At 37.6% G+C, this 17,961-nt stretch overlaps 3 protein-coding genes across 4 annotated transcripts in view; 1 reads left to right on the top strand and 2 right to left on the bottom strand.

Moving 5' to 3' along the window:
* Nucleotides 1–4,083, bottom strand: part of LOC128016430 (RAS guanyl-releasing protein 2-like) — a 28,055-nt gene extending 23,972 nt beyond the window's left edge. For both annotated transcript variants that reach the window (XM_052600919.1, XM_052600918.1), the window contains exon 1: nucleotides 3,646–4,083. The gene's annotated coding sequence lies outside the window, so the exon portion shown is untranslated. The remainder of the gene's footprint in view (nucleotides 1–3,645) is intronic.
* Nucleotides 4,084–7,559: 3,476 nt separating this feature from the next.
* On the bottom strand, nucleotides 7,560–11,395 carry LOC128016427 (GDP-fucose transporter 1-like). Its single transcript, XM_052600916.1, has 2 exons — nucleotides 10,758–11,395; nucleotides 7,560–8,277 (listed from the first exon to the last, which is right to left on the bottom strand). Exons 1-2 carry the CDS (start codon nucleotides 11,266–11,268, stop codon nucleotides 7,706–7,708), a joined length of 1,083 nt encoding a protein of 360 aa, XP_052456876.1. The 5' UTR covers nucleotides 11,269–11,395; the 3' UTR covers nucleotides 7,560–7,705.
* Nucleotides 11,396–12,462: 1,067 nt separating this feature from the next.
* On the top strand, nucleotides 12,463–17,205 carry LOC128016428 (toll-interacting protein). The gene is made up of 6 exons (XM_052600917.1): nucleotides 12,463–12,637; nucleotides 13,910–14,059; nucleotides 14,581–14,763; nucleotides 15,547–15,699; nucleotides 15,978–16,068; nucleotides 16,661–17,205. The coding sequence occupies exons 1-6, from the start codon at nucleotides 12,605–12,607 to the stop codon at nucleotides 16,879–16,881; spliced, it is 831 nt and encodes a 276-aa protein (XP_052456877.1). The 5' UTR covers nucleotides 12,463–12,604; the 3' UTR covers nucleotides 16,882–17,205.
* The last annotated feature ends 756 nt before the right edge of the window (nucleotides 17,206–17,961 follow it).

Below are 17,961 nucleotides of genomic sequence, written 5' to 3'. Positions count from 1 at the left end.
AAGACTTGCTTTTCTTTCTGCCCAGCTTCTGTCTTTCAGCAGCAACACAATGCTGCTTTATTAAACCAGAAATGCAAATGCTCTCATCTAAAACTGTGTGTGTGTGTGTGTGTGTGTGTGTGCCTGCTCATATGCACATCTCTCATCCTTCTCCTAGTAGAAATTAAGTGAAGACATCCCTAAAATTCCAGTACACCTTCTTAAATCCATGGCCTTCCTGTTTACCCCAACTGACAGTATGTGATGTATGTCAGAGGCCCAGGCTCACTAACAGAGCCAGACAGTACTCTATACAGCCTTATATTGTTGAGATTAGACATGCTGAGAGAAATATTTGCATGTGCATGTATCTGTGAATGATATGCATGAACAGCACAGGGTTAAGTCTGTTGTAATCTTTCTGAAACAACATGCAGACTAGTGCTGCATTCGTTTTTTGCTAATAGTGTGGTACGTATCTGTGTATGATGCATGCATGCAAACGTCTGTGTGCATGTGTGTGAAAGTTTGAATAACTGCGTCTCCGTGTAGACTGATTTCCTGAGTATATTCGGACAATTGTAACAGCTCAGAGTAAGTATTTTCACTTCACACAGCAGTCATGTTTTCCTGTCGAGGATACCAAGCTGTTGTCCTGCTTTTATAAAATGATGCAAACAGGAATTAAACAATTACAAAATAATGTTCAAGCAGTATACATTTTTAGAGGTGGGCAATGTAAGCCATCTCGTGATTGTGCAAGAGAATACGTTTCATAACTCACAAGAAGTGCGCTTAATTGTACTAATGTGCGCTTGTAGCGTACTTCATCTAAAAAGTATATTTGTTTGAAAACTGTACTTGCAGATAATATAATATCAAAGCAAAAACAACACTTAAGTGACTTAAAGAGAGACACATTCATGACTATTTCTTAACACACTTAACATACTTAAGTAACACACTTTTAAACCGTTTAATAATCTTATGATGTGGTTTAAATAAGTACACTTATTTAGATGTGTTGATTAACTCACTAAAGCAAGTTATGTAAGCAATAAGGCACTCGAGGTGTGCTGTATTGTGAATTGCTCCGTGCCATTACTTATTCACAATACAGCACGCCTCGAGAACCTTTTAGAAAACGGTTACCACACAATACTAATATTAAAACCAAAATTGTATGTATTTTGTACTTTTTTGAAGAAAGTTCATTAAAAATGCCATCCTTCTGCAAAAAAAAGAAGTTCCTGACAGTGACAGCAAGAGAATTATCTTATGTACGTCATCTTGCATGTAATTATGATTATAATAACTATTAATTATGCTTAATTACATGCAAGTAACCCTAAGCCAAACACTAATCCTAACCCTAACTATACATTACGTAAGTACATTAGTTAATTAATATTACTCAGTACTTAAATCTATTATAACAACAAGGACACCTTAAAATACAGTCTAACCAATGTGTGTGTATTGTGAAAATCGTCTACTCTTAATGAAGGGAATGTGACAGACCCGTGACAGAAGAGGAGTCTGCAGGTTTGTCTCAAGTCATCTAGAGAGACACTGTTTTAACTGTGCTAGAATCTCAGCTGATCCGCACTGCCTTGAACCAGTGTATAAAGTGACCCTGACAGACTGGAAACTGGCAGACAACTTTCTCCTGTGAAACATAACACGATTTCATCAGTCTTCCTGATGAGTCACGTCTTGAAATTCTCCTCTCTGCATATCTTTCTTCTAAAAAAAGCTCTGCGGCATTTCTTTTTTGAATCTTGAGCTTAATCCAGCTTTCACCTCCAACATGCTGCTGTTTTCTCTGTCTGACTCTTACTGTTGTCGGAGACAAATATGTGCATGTCTCTCAACAGGAGGTTCATTTATATTACTTATTCTATCTTTGTTTATAAGTTCAGGTCCAAGAAAATCCTTTTGCTACGAAACCATTCCTTTAGTGAACTTTATTTTCTCTCTGTATCTGCATCTCTTTGCTCTCTGATCTACTTGCTTCTCCGTCTCTAGGCTGAGGGATTGATTTTCCCCAAAAATAATAAAATAATCCATGTTTATTGCTCTGCTTAGAGCTAATAACTCATTACACTGCCCGTGAGCCTGCTTTAATTACCAATGATTATTCCAGATCAGGCTTATTGGAAAAACGTGCATGTGCCGACATTTCTGCAAAATGATTGCTTCCTAGTTGCTTCTTGCATATTTCACATTTAAAGGTAATCTATGGGGTGGCACCAAAAGCACATTCAGTTTTATCCAAAACAGATGAGTGTGAATGAAACATTGTTTTATTATGTTGTACAGTGAGCGCTGCTCAAAGGGTAATGCTCTGTTGCTTTTTTAAATAATGTATCCACTCAAACCCTGCCATAAACCGTACGATAGTGTTAATATGAGAAAGCATGAGTTAAAAACACATTTGCTAAAGCAGACATGCCATTTAAACTTGCTTCTACAAGTCACTGCAATGTTTTACTATGACTCATGTTTTGCGGGAACTTGCGCCACACTGTACCGGGTGCGCTCCCGAGCAAGTTTACCACGCCAGAAAAAGCCAAACATATGGAGCTGCATGTGATGCAAACATCAAAATGCATTAGTTCACAAATCATGCGCTGTAGTAACAGTGTTTTGAGGTCACAAACAGGGTGTGAAACATGGGGGAGGGGCTTAACTTCTAAATAAATACAAATATACAATATAATTTTAAATTCTAATTTTGGCTGCCTCTGAAATGAGACAATGTTACCTGGCTAGTTGCAAGAAAAAACCCTCTCATTCATGAATGTGCATTTATAGCATGGACAGAGTAACAGCTAAATATAAGTGTGTACAATGCAGTTCAGCTGAATGATAAAGTTTGACCTCTTTAACTTTATACTGTTAAACTGAATGCACGAAGCAAACTGCTGAAATTCCCACAACACTAAAATAAGAGTGTGTGGTTTATGTGTCAATCAGATGTGCATGAATGGCAGCAGCACACTCCCGGAGGGTTTTCTTTCTGAATCATCATTGATCCACATCAACATCCCCCCCACCCCCAATTGGGAAATGTGTAATTCACATCCAGGATATTAACATAGTTTAACAGACATTAACATAGACTTTGTGCTCCCTTAAAAAAAAAAAATAATTGTATGGTTAATGCTTAAATTGCTAGTTCACATGAAAATTAGAATTGTATGATCATTTATTCACCATTATTCACATTTCCAAAAACTACTGTCTACTCCATTGACTTTCATTGAAATAGGATGTTCCATAGAAGAAACAAAGCATACTGGTTTGGAATAATATTAAGATGAGTAAATGATGACTGATTTTTTTGGGAGGGTGAAGCATTCCTTTAAGATCAGAACAGCTTAGACGCTTTGTCAGCATTGCACCACACTCTGGGTGTAAAGAAGAGGCGAGCTTACGGAAAATTCGCAAACGCACACTAGAAGTGTCAAGTATTTAACTAAAATAACCTCATGGTGTGAGAGGAGTTTCTCTCTCTTTCTCTCACAGATAAACGCGTTTCAGTCCGGCTCTGTGCTTACATACCTGATATTGCATAATGCGTAATAACAGGAATGAGTTCAGACCCCCAAATAAGCGCAGTGCGCTGCGCGCGCGCATCGATGTCCAATTAGACTCGCTCACCTTGATGATGGACTGAAGAACATTCAGATCGGGATCAGCACATCTGTCCACATCGGTCGACTCTTTGAAACTTTGGAGATCCGAGTGCAGCGCTCAGTAAATCTGAATGGTTTCACTGTGTGGTGAATACAAGCAGCTGCTCTTCATCACTCTGTGCCACAAGTGTCTTCCTCTTCGATCCCCCAGGGTTGGAGAATTAGCGGGAGCGCGCACACGCGAACGCGGAGGAGGCTGAAGTGCGTGTGTGAAGCAATCTCTCCCTGTTTCTGGAGCTGGAGGCGCGTGAAGGCGGTCCATTAGTTTCACTAGAGGGAGAGAGCGACATGCTCCGGATAAAGGCGGCGTCCCACGAGCACACTCCGATTTTGTACGCGCTGTCTCACCTGTTGACTGATTTTGATGAAATCTCGCCCTCTCCTGTCGGAGGTCTGTCACGCGCACCGATTAAGAATAACCGAGGGTTGATGGAGTAAAGTACTTTTCTCGCTTTCTGCCAGTCACGTGACACTCAAATATCACAGGAGAGCCGCTTGAACAGAAACTATTTGACGGGATCAAATTTTACAGCATTTAACTGTATATTTCAGTTCAATTATTATTATTGTTTACAGCCAAATGTATTGATAGCCACTGTAAAATCACAGGTTGTTCAAGAGTTCATGGCTGTAAGTGGCCTGTCCATGCACTATACTGTACATAAAGATAAAACAACATTAAGGCAACTCACATTCAATATTAAAATAATCAATAATAATTATACAAAATATAATCATATGTGATGTGTCACATGCAACTTCTGGGAATGCCCTTTTATTGTTTCCCACCATTAACGGGTAATAAGCATAGTTTTCACTAAAACACAGTATTTTAAAGTAAAATAACACAAGAGAAAGAAAAGTGACTTTATTACTGTATATATGGTAAGGTATTTATTGTAGCTACTGTACAGTTAACCAATAAATTGCTAGTTTTATAGTCTCTATATATTTTACAGTCTGTAAAAATAAAAATACAGTCTAGAAAGCTTACATAAAGCAACTATATGCTTTGAATATACCTCAGCATTTTTTGTGCTTGGCTGATGCAGTGCAAGAAAGACCTGCTCGATCTTGTCTCTTACTTGATCAATCTTGTCTTAAAGTATGCATATTGCAGAAAAAAAACGTAAAGGACAAAGCTTCATTGTATAATTCATAGGATCTAATTGCAGAGAGTTTTGACGGCAATCTGTGTGTGCAGCATACATTTAGCAAACATTTAGCACAGGTTGACAATACACAGTTTTACATTTGTCTTACCTAACATGCATTAAACTACTAATAAGGTAAAAAAAAAGTGAGTATTATTAACTCTTGAATGTTATCAAAACAGCTACACGTCAGAAGATACAGAAGTACAGCTATTGCTCAATGAGTGAAGCTCTTCTCTTCAGCACAGCAGCAAATCTTTTAAATGCCGAACACAGCAGAACATTAAAGGTTGTTGTTGTTGTTTTTTATAGTGTGAGCTGATGTTTAACCACCTTAAGTTTTGCAATTTGCTGAAATCATGCAATCACGCACATTTTGAAAGAGGTCTAGTGTCCTTGCATAATTGGTTGCACTCATGCTGATTCACAGGCTCTGACACGTGCAGTGGATCCACAAACCTGCGAAGCATTCCCTCAAAACAGGTCTATCCACCTCCATTTGTGGACTGATGGTAAGAGAGTTGGATTTGTAACCCAGAGGTCACAGATTTGAGTCTCAGTACTGACAGAGATTGTAAGTGGATGGACCAGTGCTCTCTTCCACCTTCAAAACCAGGACTGAGGTGAGACCCTTGAGCAGGGCACCGAACCCCTGAAATGTCTGTGTGCACTTGAATGGGTTGAATGCAGAGCACAAATTCAGAGTATGGGACACCACACGTCATGTTCTTTCCTAGTAACATTTATAACCACCAGATAGCAATGTTGCCAGTATTTTGAGACTTTGAATCTTTTCTTTGCATGTTCAGAGTACATGAGGTATGATTCGCTGATAATAGGATGAAACAGCAATGTTTAAATAACTGTGAGTCCTAAAGACAAAATCAGTAGAACAAGACCAGGGTCGTTATTCAGTAAGTCTGTAAAACAAATAAAAATCCAAAACACAATGCAAGTACACACACACACACACAGACGCGCACACACACATGTTTAAAATGCTAAAACAAATTTATATATCTTTTTTTGCTGACCCTTTTTCTAATTAATGCATGTAAATAGCATATCTGCCAAGTCACGTGACAATGATCCATTTACGCTGAAACGAAGGTACCGAAAAGAAAGTGAATATAAAAAAATAAAAATAAAAGATTAATTAGAAATGTTGCCTTGGCAACTAACTGAAATAAGTTGAAGAAGCCTACAAAAATTACTGACTTAAAACGGCAATAAAAATTAATTAAACCTACAGTGGAAAGAATCGACCCTTTAAAATAATCACATTTCATTGCTTTGCTGCCTGACATTAAGAAGGATACAGTTTTTGTTTTATCCAGCTGTATTTACTCACCAAAAAATAATAAAAAAAATAAATAAATCACCAACATTTTAGAAAAAAAAAAAAGATAATAATAATTAATAAAACAGAATCAGTGAGTTGGAAAAGTAATCACTGAAGCAGCTTTTGCTTTAATTACAGCCTTTAATCGTCTGGGATTTGTTTCTACTAACTTTGCACATCTAAACTTTGCAATATTTGCTCACTCTTCGTTGCAGAGCTGCTCAAGTTCAGTTAAACGTGAAGGCGAGTGTTTGTGGACTTCAGTCTTCAAGTCATTCCACAGATTTTCAGTAGGCTTTCAGTCTGCGCTCTGACTAGATCATGCAACAACATTCAGCTTTTCTCCTTTAACCACTCTGTGCTCAGTTTTGCTGTGTGCTTGGAGTCATTGTCTTGTTGGAAAGTAGACCTTCTTCTCATTGACAACTTTCTAGCAGAGTGCAGCAGATTTTCCTCATGCACACAATAACCACTCTTTGTCATGAAGTCCTGCAGCTGCTTCTGGAATGTTCTTGTCTCCATCTCCTGACTTGTGCCTGTCCACAACTTTATCCCACAGATCTTTTGACAGTGCCTTGCCACTCGTAGCTGCTTGTTTGCTTCAGCTGCACTACCAAGATCTGAAACAATCCAGAAAAGCACTTTTTATGCTGAACTGATCAGAATAACCACATCTGATCAAAGCTGAAAGATAAATGGCTTTGTGTGCCATTGAGAAGGTGATTACAAGTCATTTTTAGGAGGGCTGATTCTTTTTCCACCTCAGTGATTGTTTTTTTTTTTTTTTTTTTAAATTCTGTGATGTTGGTGTTTTATCTTTCACTTGGATTTAATGTGTGCACCACGTAAAAAATATATATCAAACTTTGTCCGCCTTAATTTCAGGCTGCTAAGAAACAAAATGCAATAATTTCAAAGGGGGGTGATTCTTTTCTATAAGCACTGAAAATAGTAATCGGCTTAAAAAACTAATAAGACACCTAACACATAACAAATTAGCAAAATAAATAAATAAGTTTAAAAGAAAACTTAAAAAATAACAATCAAAGCTTATTCAAAATAATAAAATAAAAACATAATAATGCATAAATAATACTATAAAAAAACTATTGTATTGATTGTTTTTTAATAGTGTAAGAGAGAACTATTAAAGCTACACCTTGTTTCTTTGAGCAGCGTTCTGCAAATCTTCCCACATAGTGATGTAGAGATGTGGGGGCATTTTAGAACGAGCCGTTTTGGGGGGTCTGGACAAGTCTTAACTTTTATAAAGAATATCTCTTTGGATTTGAGACTTTAGTCTTTGCAACTTTACAGATCTTCATGCACCAAGAGCTTGAAACACTCCAAAGAGAAAAGGAAAAATTGAAATCACATCATATGTCCCCTTAAAAACGGGTTTTAATAATGATCATTTACACTAGAAAATACATGTATATACATCAAACATTCAAATGTTCATATAAATATACACATGTAGCCTATATATAGACCTGCTAATCAGTCTCTATTTATTCTAAAATTTATTTTCACACCGCTAAACCCTCTTTAGTTTTCAGAGTGTTTGTGGCTTGTGTTTCCGGAGGCACTTGAACTTTCTTCATCTCGACTCCTCTGACCCAGGTGTAGGCGAAGGATCCCACCAGCACCATCATATTGCTTGTCCACCAGAGCTTACTCTTACTGGAGGCCGAGTAGATGACCGCCAGCACGGTCTGTGCGCAGGATTTGGCTGTGCCAGACACATTGTGTGTCAATGGACTCGTGCATTTGATCTGAAGTCCGGTCACGTAACCGATGGCAAAGCCAAAGACTCCACCCACAATCATCATGCCCCAAAAATGTAAGTGTGTCAGTCGGTTAAACTCCAACACGCTTTTCAGTTCGCCTAAAATGACAATAAGTGGAATGAAAAGTACACTGGCATTGAGGTTGTTGTAGTAGGAGAGCTTCCAGATATTTCCATCTACCACCGGCATCACTTTTTTTGTGTAGATGGCATTGAGAGATACACAAAGACTAGCAATTACGCCGAAAAAGACACCGGTCCAAGAAAGGGAACCTGCAATAGATTCTTGGTCCACACCCAGCCAGAATCCACCTGGAGGCAAACAAACAAACAAAAACAAAGCATAAACTGTAAGCATATCACTTCCAGGCTCCACTGTGTTGATGAACGGGATCTTCATAATCACCGTGATGGGATCACAAAAATCTAGTTCCTGGTTTACAAAACAACAACTATTTACTTTACTGATAAGTTTATTTCAGTAATTCAACTCAAATTGTGAAAAATTCAATGCACACAGACTGAAGTAGTTTAAGTCTTTTGTTCTTTTAATTGTGATGATTTTGGCTCATATTTAACAAAAACCCACCAATTCACATTTCAACAAATTAGAATATGGTGACATCAGCGAATCAACTCAAAACACCTGCAAAGGTTTCCTGAGCCTTCAAGATGGTCTCTCAGTTTGGTTCACTAGGCTACACAATCATGAGGAAGACTGCTGATCTGACAGTTGTCCAGAACTGACACCCTTCACAAGGAGGGTAAGCCACAAACATTCATTGCCAGAGAAGCAGGCTGTTCACAGAGTGCTGTATCCAAGCATGTTAACAGAAAGTTGAGTGGAAGGAAAAAGTGTGGAAGAAAACCACAACCAACCGAGAGAACTGCAGCCTTATGAGGATTGCCAAGCAAAATTAATTCAAGAATTTGAGTGAACTTCACAAGGAATGGACGGAGGCTGGGGTCAATGCATCAATAGCCATCATACACAGACGTGTGAAGGAATTTGCTGAAACACAGACAACATCAAACGTGTCCTACCTGAGCAAAGAAGAAGAACTGGACTGTTGCACAGTGGACCAAAGTCCACTTTTCAGATGAGAGCAAGTTATGTATTTAATTTGGAAACCAAGTCCCTAGAGTCTAGAGGAAGGGTGGAGAAGCTCAAAGCCCAAGTATCCTGAAGTCCAGTGTTAAGTTTCACAGTCTGTGATTTGGGTTCAATGTCATCTTCTGTTGTTGGTCCATTGTGTTTTTTGAAAACCAAAGTCACTGCACCCATTTAGCAATACATTCTGGAGCACTTCATGCTTCCTTCTGCTGACCAGCTTTCTGAAGATGCTGATTTCATTTTCCAGCAGGATTTGGCACCTGTCCACACTGCCAAAAGCACCAAAAGTTGGTTAAATGACCATGGTGTTAGTGTGCTTGACTGGCCAGCAAACTCACCAGACCTGAATCCCAGAGAGAATCTATGGGCTATTGTCAAGAGAAAAATTAGAAACAAGAGACCAAAAAAATGCAGATGAGCTGAAGGCCACTGTCAAAGAAACCTGGGCTTCCAGACCACCAGCAGTGCCACAAACTGATCACCTCCACGACACGCCGAATAGAGGCAGTAATTAAAGCAAAAGGGAGCCTCTACCAAGTATTGAGTACATGTACAGTTTTTTTCTTTCTTTCTTTTTTTTTTTAAGTATTCTAATTTGTTGAGATATTGAATTGGTGGGTTTTTGTTAAATGTGAGCCAAAATCATCACAATTAAGAGAAGCAAAGACTTAAAACAGTCTGTGTGCACTGAAATTATTTAAAACACAAGTTTCACTTCAACTTTTCCACGACTTTCTAATTTATTGAGATGCACCTGTAAGTGCACATACTCTAAAATAAAGAGCAACCTCTACAGCTAAGCTTAACCCATGTACATACAGAACTTAATTAGGTAGTAAGTGCACATACTGTAAAATAAGTGCAACCAAGATAACTATAACTACATTAGCATTCACACCAATGGACGGTAATGCTTTGTTTATTCTAAGCCTGTGCTGCAGTTATATCATTATATGCTCAAACTCATTTAAAGTGTATGGATTGTGATTGGCTGTCAAAGTTTAACTGTTCATTAGCTGAAAAAAAAAATCATCTGCGGTTTTAAATTGCAATTAGGAAAAATAAAGGCCCGTTCACATCAGGAACGATATTTTATTCTATATTTTTTTAAATGATTGTTTATGTTTACTGCACAGTGCACTTTTTGTTGTTGGACTAAAATCAAAGAATTATCCCAGACAGCACACGTATGTCCGCAAGATGTCTGTTAAAGATCTCTTCATCCAGAAAGCATTAAAGCATTTAGTTAGAAAGCATTTAGTTTCATATCATAAACATCTTAAATATGTCTTCGAAAAGTCTATTCGCCATCTGATTTGAAACATCCTACTGACAAATTGCAGACGAGAAAAAAAACTAAAATAAATGTAAAAATGCATACGTCAAATAGATGTCTCTGTGACGTGCGTGTGCTATCAGGGAGAACTATAGAGTTACAGAAGAACGTGGGTAACCAAAGACCTGACGGTAGCCATTGGCTTTCATAGTATTTTGTTCCACACTATGTAAGTCAATGGGTACCGACAACTGTTCGTTAACCAACATTCTTCAAAATATCTTCTAATGTGTTCCGCAGAAGAAAGCAACTCATAGAGGTTTGGAACCACACAAGAACGAGTAAATGACAGAATGTTTATTTTGTCGTGAACTGTCCCTTTAATTGGCCGATTCCTCTCACCGAGAATGACTCCGCAACTCAGCACCGCGTAGAAGGACGTGGTCTGCTTCAGAACCGCGTAGGATAGAACCACGTTAAACACGGTGGTGAGCGACCGGCCAACGGTGTAGAAGGCAACTCCCACGTACTTCAGGCACAAGTTGTTGAATGTGATCATGCAGATAAACACGACGGTCAGCGGCATGATCTCTCTGGACACTCTCAAGTTGAATTTCAAAGACGGGAAATCCACGAATCCAGGACATAACTTAGAGAGAAAGTGCAAGATCCAACACAATATAACGCTAACAACACACTGGAAAAAAGTGATGAAGACCGGCGCGTCCAGCTCCTTGCTGTCTAACAGGAAGTTGTTCAGGAAAACCATAGAAATCGAGATGAACCAGTAAAGAGCCACAACCACAGCAATCTTAGTCGCTCTCAGGATAAAGGACTCGTCTTTTCCCGACCGACTGGAGTCCGAGAGAGCCATTCTTAATATTTTGGAGCGTTTGGGTTGTGACCTGTTCATGGTTCAGGTGTTAAGGAAGAGGAACAGTGCAAATGAACATTAGTTATTGTATGACAACAATAACATTTCGCGGCGAAGATGCTCTGCACTGGGCATGAGTACAACTTCCGGGTTCCGCGTGAGATTTCTTAAAGAGATATACTCACCCATCTGCAAAATCATAAAACTGCTTAAAATCAGATCTTACGATGAGATATGAAGGGCAACAATCATATTAATGCTTATAGCATCATATGCAGGAATAAAAAAAATAATAATAATGGAGCGGTTTCATATTAATCATATACATTTTCCTACTGTATGGTAATAATATCCTCGAATTGTAAATTGTAACAAAAAATACAAAATACGTGCAGATGTCATGCTTAAGACTCACCTTCCTGGGCATCAGACATTTGAAATTAAAGCAAAAGGTGTTTTAATTTTCATTTTTTTTTATTACAATACAACAAAACGGGCAAATTATTATTGATGAGATACCTGTCCAGTGCAGACTTAAGTCACGCAACAACAAAAACGTAGATCAGTCTAAAGTAGATCAGTTCTGTTTTATATTTACAAAAATAATAATAATAATAACATTTTATAATTTTAAAAGCTTTAAGATGGGGTGGTATTTTTAAATATCTGAATTGATGTATAAAAATAACTTATTTTAATATTATATACGACAAATTAGATCTTTTTTCTTCTTCTTGAATTAGACGATTTCATACGAAATGGGGGTAACAGTTGTATACATCCTTCCAAAGTGTCTGTATAAAATTGCCACAAATGCTCTACTTTTCCATTTCGGAGCTATGAGTAATGCAATGTACTTACTCCTAATTTCACATGGTGGTTTTTAATGGTGAAATATTGATGTTCTCCTTACTGGTCCTGAATAAAATCCTCAACTAATATGCTAATAGTGTACTTTTAATTACTTTATTGTAAATCCTCTATGATTTATGTTACTCTTCAATCACTCTCATGTATTCTAAACACATTTAGGTACTTTTATGGACAAAACTGTACCTCAATAGATTATTTAGCATTCATCTAGTAAATAGACCATGAAAATAAATTAGCTATTGCTCTGGAAAGTACAAATATAACACAACAACCTTTTATTCATTCATTTATTTATTTCTGTGTATTTTCACGCCGAAGAGACTTTTATTCTGAAGTTCGGAAGGGGGCGGAGTCTGAGAGGGTGGTTGCTTATTTCCGGAAGTGATCTTCGCTGCTACGTATCGTTAGAGATCGCTGCATTCTGACGTAATTATTCCTGCCATTTTGTTTTGGGAAATTTGGGAAATAAGTCAGGCCTTGTCCGACATCTAATAACCTCGGAATGGCGACAACAATAATCACGCAGCGGGGACAGGTGAGAGGGGGTTTAATACAGTCTAATGCTAGCTTGCTCTTGTAGCATAAGAATGATTTTTCCAAATAAAAACAAACATAGGAAGTCGCGCAGAACAGAGTCACAAACGCACCAATATTCATCTAACGTTATAGATGTTACAGATCAAGTGGGATCTGAACAACACAATGTTTGATGCCGTTTGTGTGCGCGTCAACACCATAGACTTAAGTTTCTAAAAACAGGTCAACACTAGATTCATTTCCTCATTTACTTGAACGTTGTTCTTTGACGTAAATTTGGGAACACATAACAACCGAATCGTGACAGACAGATATATCAGTATTGTATTAACGTTAGGCCGAAAACAGTAGCATGTTCAACCGTGTTTTGTTCATCTTTAGGAAATGCCAAATAGTAAAGAGTCCACACGGGGGCAATAACAAACAAATACTGTAAATCAGGGCTGTCAAACTCAGTTCAAAAAAACTAAATCTATGTTTGAATTGCATAATGTTTTTTTATAAATTATTTGTAATTTTATGTTATTTGTTTATTTATTACACTTTAATATATTTTAAATTGGCAGCATATTTTTTGTAAGTGTCTACTGTGAGATGTATAGCTGCATATTCAAGCTGAATGGAGTCCTTTTGGGAATTATTAAAATACTAGTAAAATATAATTTCCTTGTTACAAGAAGCAAGAGATATGGCATTTCCTCTCAATGTGAAACAAGGTATTATACACTGTAAAAAAAAAAAAAAAAAAAGGAATTTCCATTAATTCTAAAGCGCAATTTATTCCCTCTTTTTATTTATTTATTTTTTAAGAGTTTGTGACTGTTTTTCCCAAATCCCCCCCCCCCCCCAAAAAAAAATCCACATTTTAGACCAATCACATTATTAGATTAACATGCTTAAAATAAAATGTAGGGTTTTCAACAGCGCTGTGCTTTTAGTGTTCTGTTCAACCTTAATATTTTCAATTATTAGCATTATTTATTTGCAGATTCATTTTTTAAACTTTATAGAATCTCTTTATTCAAATGTTTTAATTACATACCAGGAGGCAAATGTTGCTCCAGGGATGTTCTTTATAATATCTAAAGAAATAATGTCTATCTTTATTAATCATCCACCCAAAGCTCCGTTTATTAGAGGTACTTGTGCAGTCAGTAATCACTTGAGTTAATCAAAGAAACCATGACTGGTAATTACATGTCAAAAGTGTGATTCTGAAGTATTATAATTGACTGCACAGAACCCAGACGTGTCGTTCTTCTCTGTTCAGGTGTGCATTGGTGAGCTGCCTCAGGATTTCCTGAGAATCGGGCCGACGCAGCAGCAGGAGCAGGTGCAGCTCGACGCCCAGGCGGCCCGACAGCTGCAGTTCGGAGGATCTCTAGCGACAGCTGGCCGCCTCAGCATCACCGTGGTACAGGTGCGTCACAGTGCTGCTTTAATGGTGGACGGGGAACGCATTCCCGCAAATGTTCTGAAAATGAACTCGCCCGTAGAACATCAAAGATGTAGATGAGTTTGATGAGACACTGATGCAACGCTACAATCTCCAATGGATGCTCTGCAGTGAATGGGTGCCGTCAGAATGAGAGCTGATAAAAATGTGTATACAACTTGAAACAAGTCCTCTATCCATAATTTTGCTTTCTCCAGAGACTAACCTGGTTGAAGGTATAATAATATATAAAGTATAATAATAATTACACCGTTGGGTGACAAGTTATTCGGTTCTATTTATATCTTTCTGTGGTTGCTACTCTGATTGTGCAGTTACTTGAGCAATGCACTTCCGTTAAAAACATTGTGTTTCTACATAAATGGTTCGTTGTCTTATCTGTGCATCTGTGACTTTAGGTGTGTAATAATAATTATTCTGGATATTTGAAAGGAGATGCATAGGCCTTTACATTACAAGGCATTATCTTAGACTTTTCTTTACAGGCGAAGCTTGCGAAGAACTATGGGATGACACGCATGGACCCTTACTGCAGGATTCGACTTGGCTACGCCGTCTATGAGACTCCTACCGCACACAATGGAGCAAAGAACCCTCGCTGGAACAAAGTCATCCAGTGCACCGCCCCGCCGGGGGTCGACTCCTTCTACCTGGAAATATTCGATGAGGTCAGACTCAAATTACTTCTTATCACTTACAAAACCCTTTCAGTTTTGCTCAGGGTGCCAGTGTCACCGCGATCTATCCACTTCATTCTTGTGTCTTTCTCATCCGAAGCTATAAATATTGAATGCAACTTTTTTTAACACGCATTCCTTGAAGCAATCTTAATGGGTGTAAAAAATAAATACATTTTTATATTTTTCCATTTAGTCTTGTCATATGTCCTTTTTTATTCAAATTCGGTCAACCTTTACTTTTTCTTAGTCAGATTTCACTTAACTAAAAGTCTCGGCAATGTAGTCTAGTTTAGTTCATTAAAAACTATTAATATTTTAGTCACGTCATAGTCGCGTTTACACTTTATTTTATGGTAATGTAGTTAGATGTGATTTATATCAACACAATCTGTTTTCTCTTTTGTTTGAATCATAGATGATTTATTGTATGTTGATGCTCTTGTCTGTTATTTTGTTTATGATGTTATTTATTGATGTCTTGAACCGTTATGCAGCACATTGATTAACAATGACTGATTTTATGCTCTATAAAGTAGAGATTTAACACGGAAACTAACCCTAAATCATATCGTACGTTAATCCTTTAGTAAGTAAATGTTGCTAATACTATTACACAGTACTTATTTGTGTAATTGCACTGTCATCTTAAATTAAACAGTTAAAAACTTCAGCAAGCAAACACAAACAAAACTCTGAAAATGATGACATGTAATGGAGACTTTTCTGGCAGTAAGTGCTCTTCAGTGATGATTGTTCTGTGTTGCTGGACAGAGAGCGTTTTCCTTGGACGACCGCATCGCTTGGACACACGTGACGATCCCAGAGAACCTGCGAGAGGGAACCGTCGTGGACGAGTGGTACAGTTTGAGCGGGAGACAGGGGGATGACAAAGAAGGCATGATTAATCTTGTCATGTCCTTTGCTGTAAGTCCTCTCTCACAAAATACTTCTAGACACATGAACCGAGAATCACCGTGTCTTGACCAGGTGTTACGAGAGAAAAGATAAAGCTGTTGGTTTTTGCTCGTAAAGTTGTAATTGTTCACTTCCTGCAGTTGTGTCATGCTGCGCTTTCAATGCAGACAGTAAATGACCTGGTGCATGAAACTTCAGAAAGTGCATGCTCTGTAAAATACTATAAAGCATAGAAAAAAAAGAGCATGTTAGCTTATATGAACTTTTCCCTGTTTTTTTTGTCAAAGTCGATACCTGCAGGAATGATGATGCAGCAGCAGCCTGTGGTTCTGATGCCTACAGTTTATCAACAGGGCGTTGGATACGTGCCCATAGCAGGTTTGTTTAACACTGTGACGATAACTAGGGATGACGCAATCGATCGACAACGCCTTTTTTCTCATTAAGTGTTCATAAATGCAGTTTTAGGGCCCTTCATTATGTTTAACCCTACTGTATCATATTTAGCTGAAATGCCTATTTCACTCAATCTGACACATGCTTTTTTTAGCAAGTAAAAGGCCTTTTGGTATAGTTGTACAACCGTCTGCCTTCAGCTTGTTTCATTTGTCTTTTTGTTGTGAAATCTTCACTGATTTTTATAAAGTAAACACAAGAATAACTTTCTATTTCCAGATGAGCACTTACTGGACTGAAGCAGCTTAGATTCACTTTGATTATCCAGAATTTTTATTTTTTTCTCAAATATGTTCATCAGGCATTCATAATGGTATTGCATTGCATTATATGTTTTGATCATAAAAGTAAGCATTTAAATAGCATCTTACTAAGACGTATTATTGGAGATATAAGCCTCTTTCATGCATACAGTCTTTACTGATAGGTTACCATTAAGATTCACTCTGGCGATACACCAGACGTACTTTTACTCTTAATCAGATTCTTCTCTTTTGTCCAAATGTGAATGTAGGTGTCCCTGGGATGTATAACCAAGGTGTGGTGCCCATGGGAATGCCAGTCGTGCCTGCCGTAACGTCACAGAGCGTCCCCTGCGGTGAAGAAGACCTTAAAGCCCTTCAGGACATGTTCCCCAACCTGGACAAGGAGGTGATCCGCACCGTTCTGGAGGCCCAACAGGGAAACAAGGAAGCTGCCATTAACTCCCTGCTACAGATGGCCGAGGAGCTTTAACTGCAGATCTGGCACTTAAATCTACCAACAATGTAAAACTTTATACCAAAAAGAGCCTGTAAATAAGCACACTATCAACCCTTAACAGTAGCAAGTAAATCTAACAAACATTTTAATTGTCTTTGTCAAATCAGCATTCAGGATTGAACGTTATAGAGAATGTAGGATGATTTTCTGCTGAGGGCAGTATGCCACATCTGTGTTGTAGTGATCCCGTGTCTTAAAGATGTTTGATATATTATGCTTTTATCTGAATGAATTTAGTTACATAAATGCACATGATATATAATTTATTTTGAAGATTATTAAAGAGATTCAAGAGCATATCAGAATTAATGTCGTTATTTTAATGGCTCTTTTGTGCACAAACCATTACAAGCACCGAATATTGGTTAAGCTGTGTGTCAAATATATGACACACATTGCACCGTGCAGTTGTAGAACCTTGTGCTTAAGTGTGTTGAAGTATAGTTAAATATATAATCAAGCAACATTTCATTTTACCTGATATATATATATATATATATATATATATATGAATCCAAAGTAAAATCTAATAAAATCATGACCCGTTACAGTAAGCAGTGAAGGAACCAACCAAAGCCATCAGTAATATTGTATATGATATCACCTAAAAAAAAAAAAACAGTTACAGAGTTAAACATTTCTGCTTTTCTCCTGATTATTAAATAATAAAAACATCAAATGTGAATTTTATACCTGATTGAAAATGTGTGCCATTCACAAAGCAACATAAAACTGAAGTGGTTGAGAATGAAGAGGATTTTGTATTCACTGGAATGGAGTTAGTAAGATGTTTGTGTAATGGGGACAATGGTAGCACTTTATTTAACAATCCTGTTCCTCGTGTAAATGTATGTACTTATTAAAGTAATTACAATAACTATGTAATAACTAGATAATAACCCTGAACCTAAACCTAACCCTACCCCATGTAGTTACCTTGTATTACCAGAACTTCCTCAGATAAATACACTGTAAGTACACTATAAGTACATCTAAATTCAAGTACTGTAAAATAAAGTGCAACCAAATTGATTGTAAACATGAATTCCATTG

The sequence above is a fragment of the Carassius gibelio genome, chromosome A7 (genome assembly GCF_023724105.1).
Source record: "Carassius gibelio isolate Cgi1373 ecotype wild population from Czech Republic chromosome A7, carGib1.2-hapl.c, whole genome shotgun sequence".
NCBI classification, from domain to species: domain Eukaryota; kingdom Metazoa; phylum Chordata; class Actinopteri; order Cypriniformes; family Cyprinidae; genus Carassius; species Carassius gibelio.
Note: the sequence above shows the minus strand (reverse complement) of the source record. Positions and strands in the feature narration are given on the sequence as shown.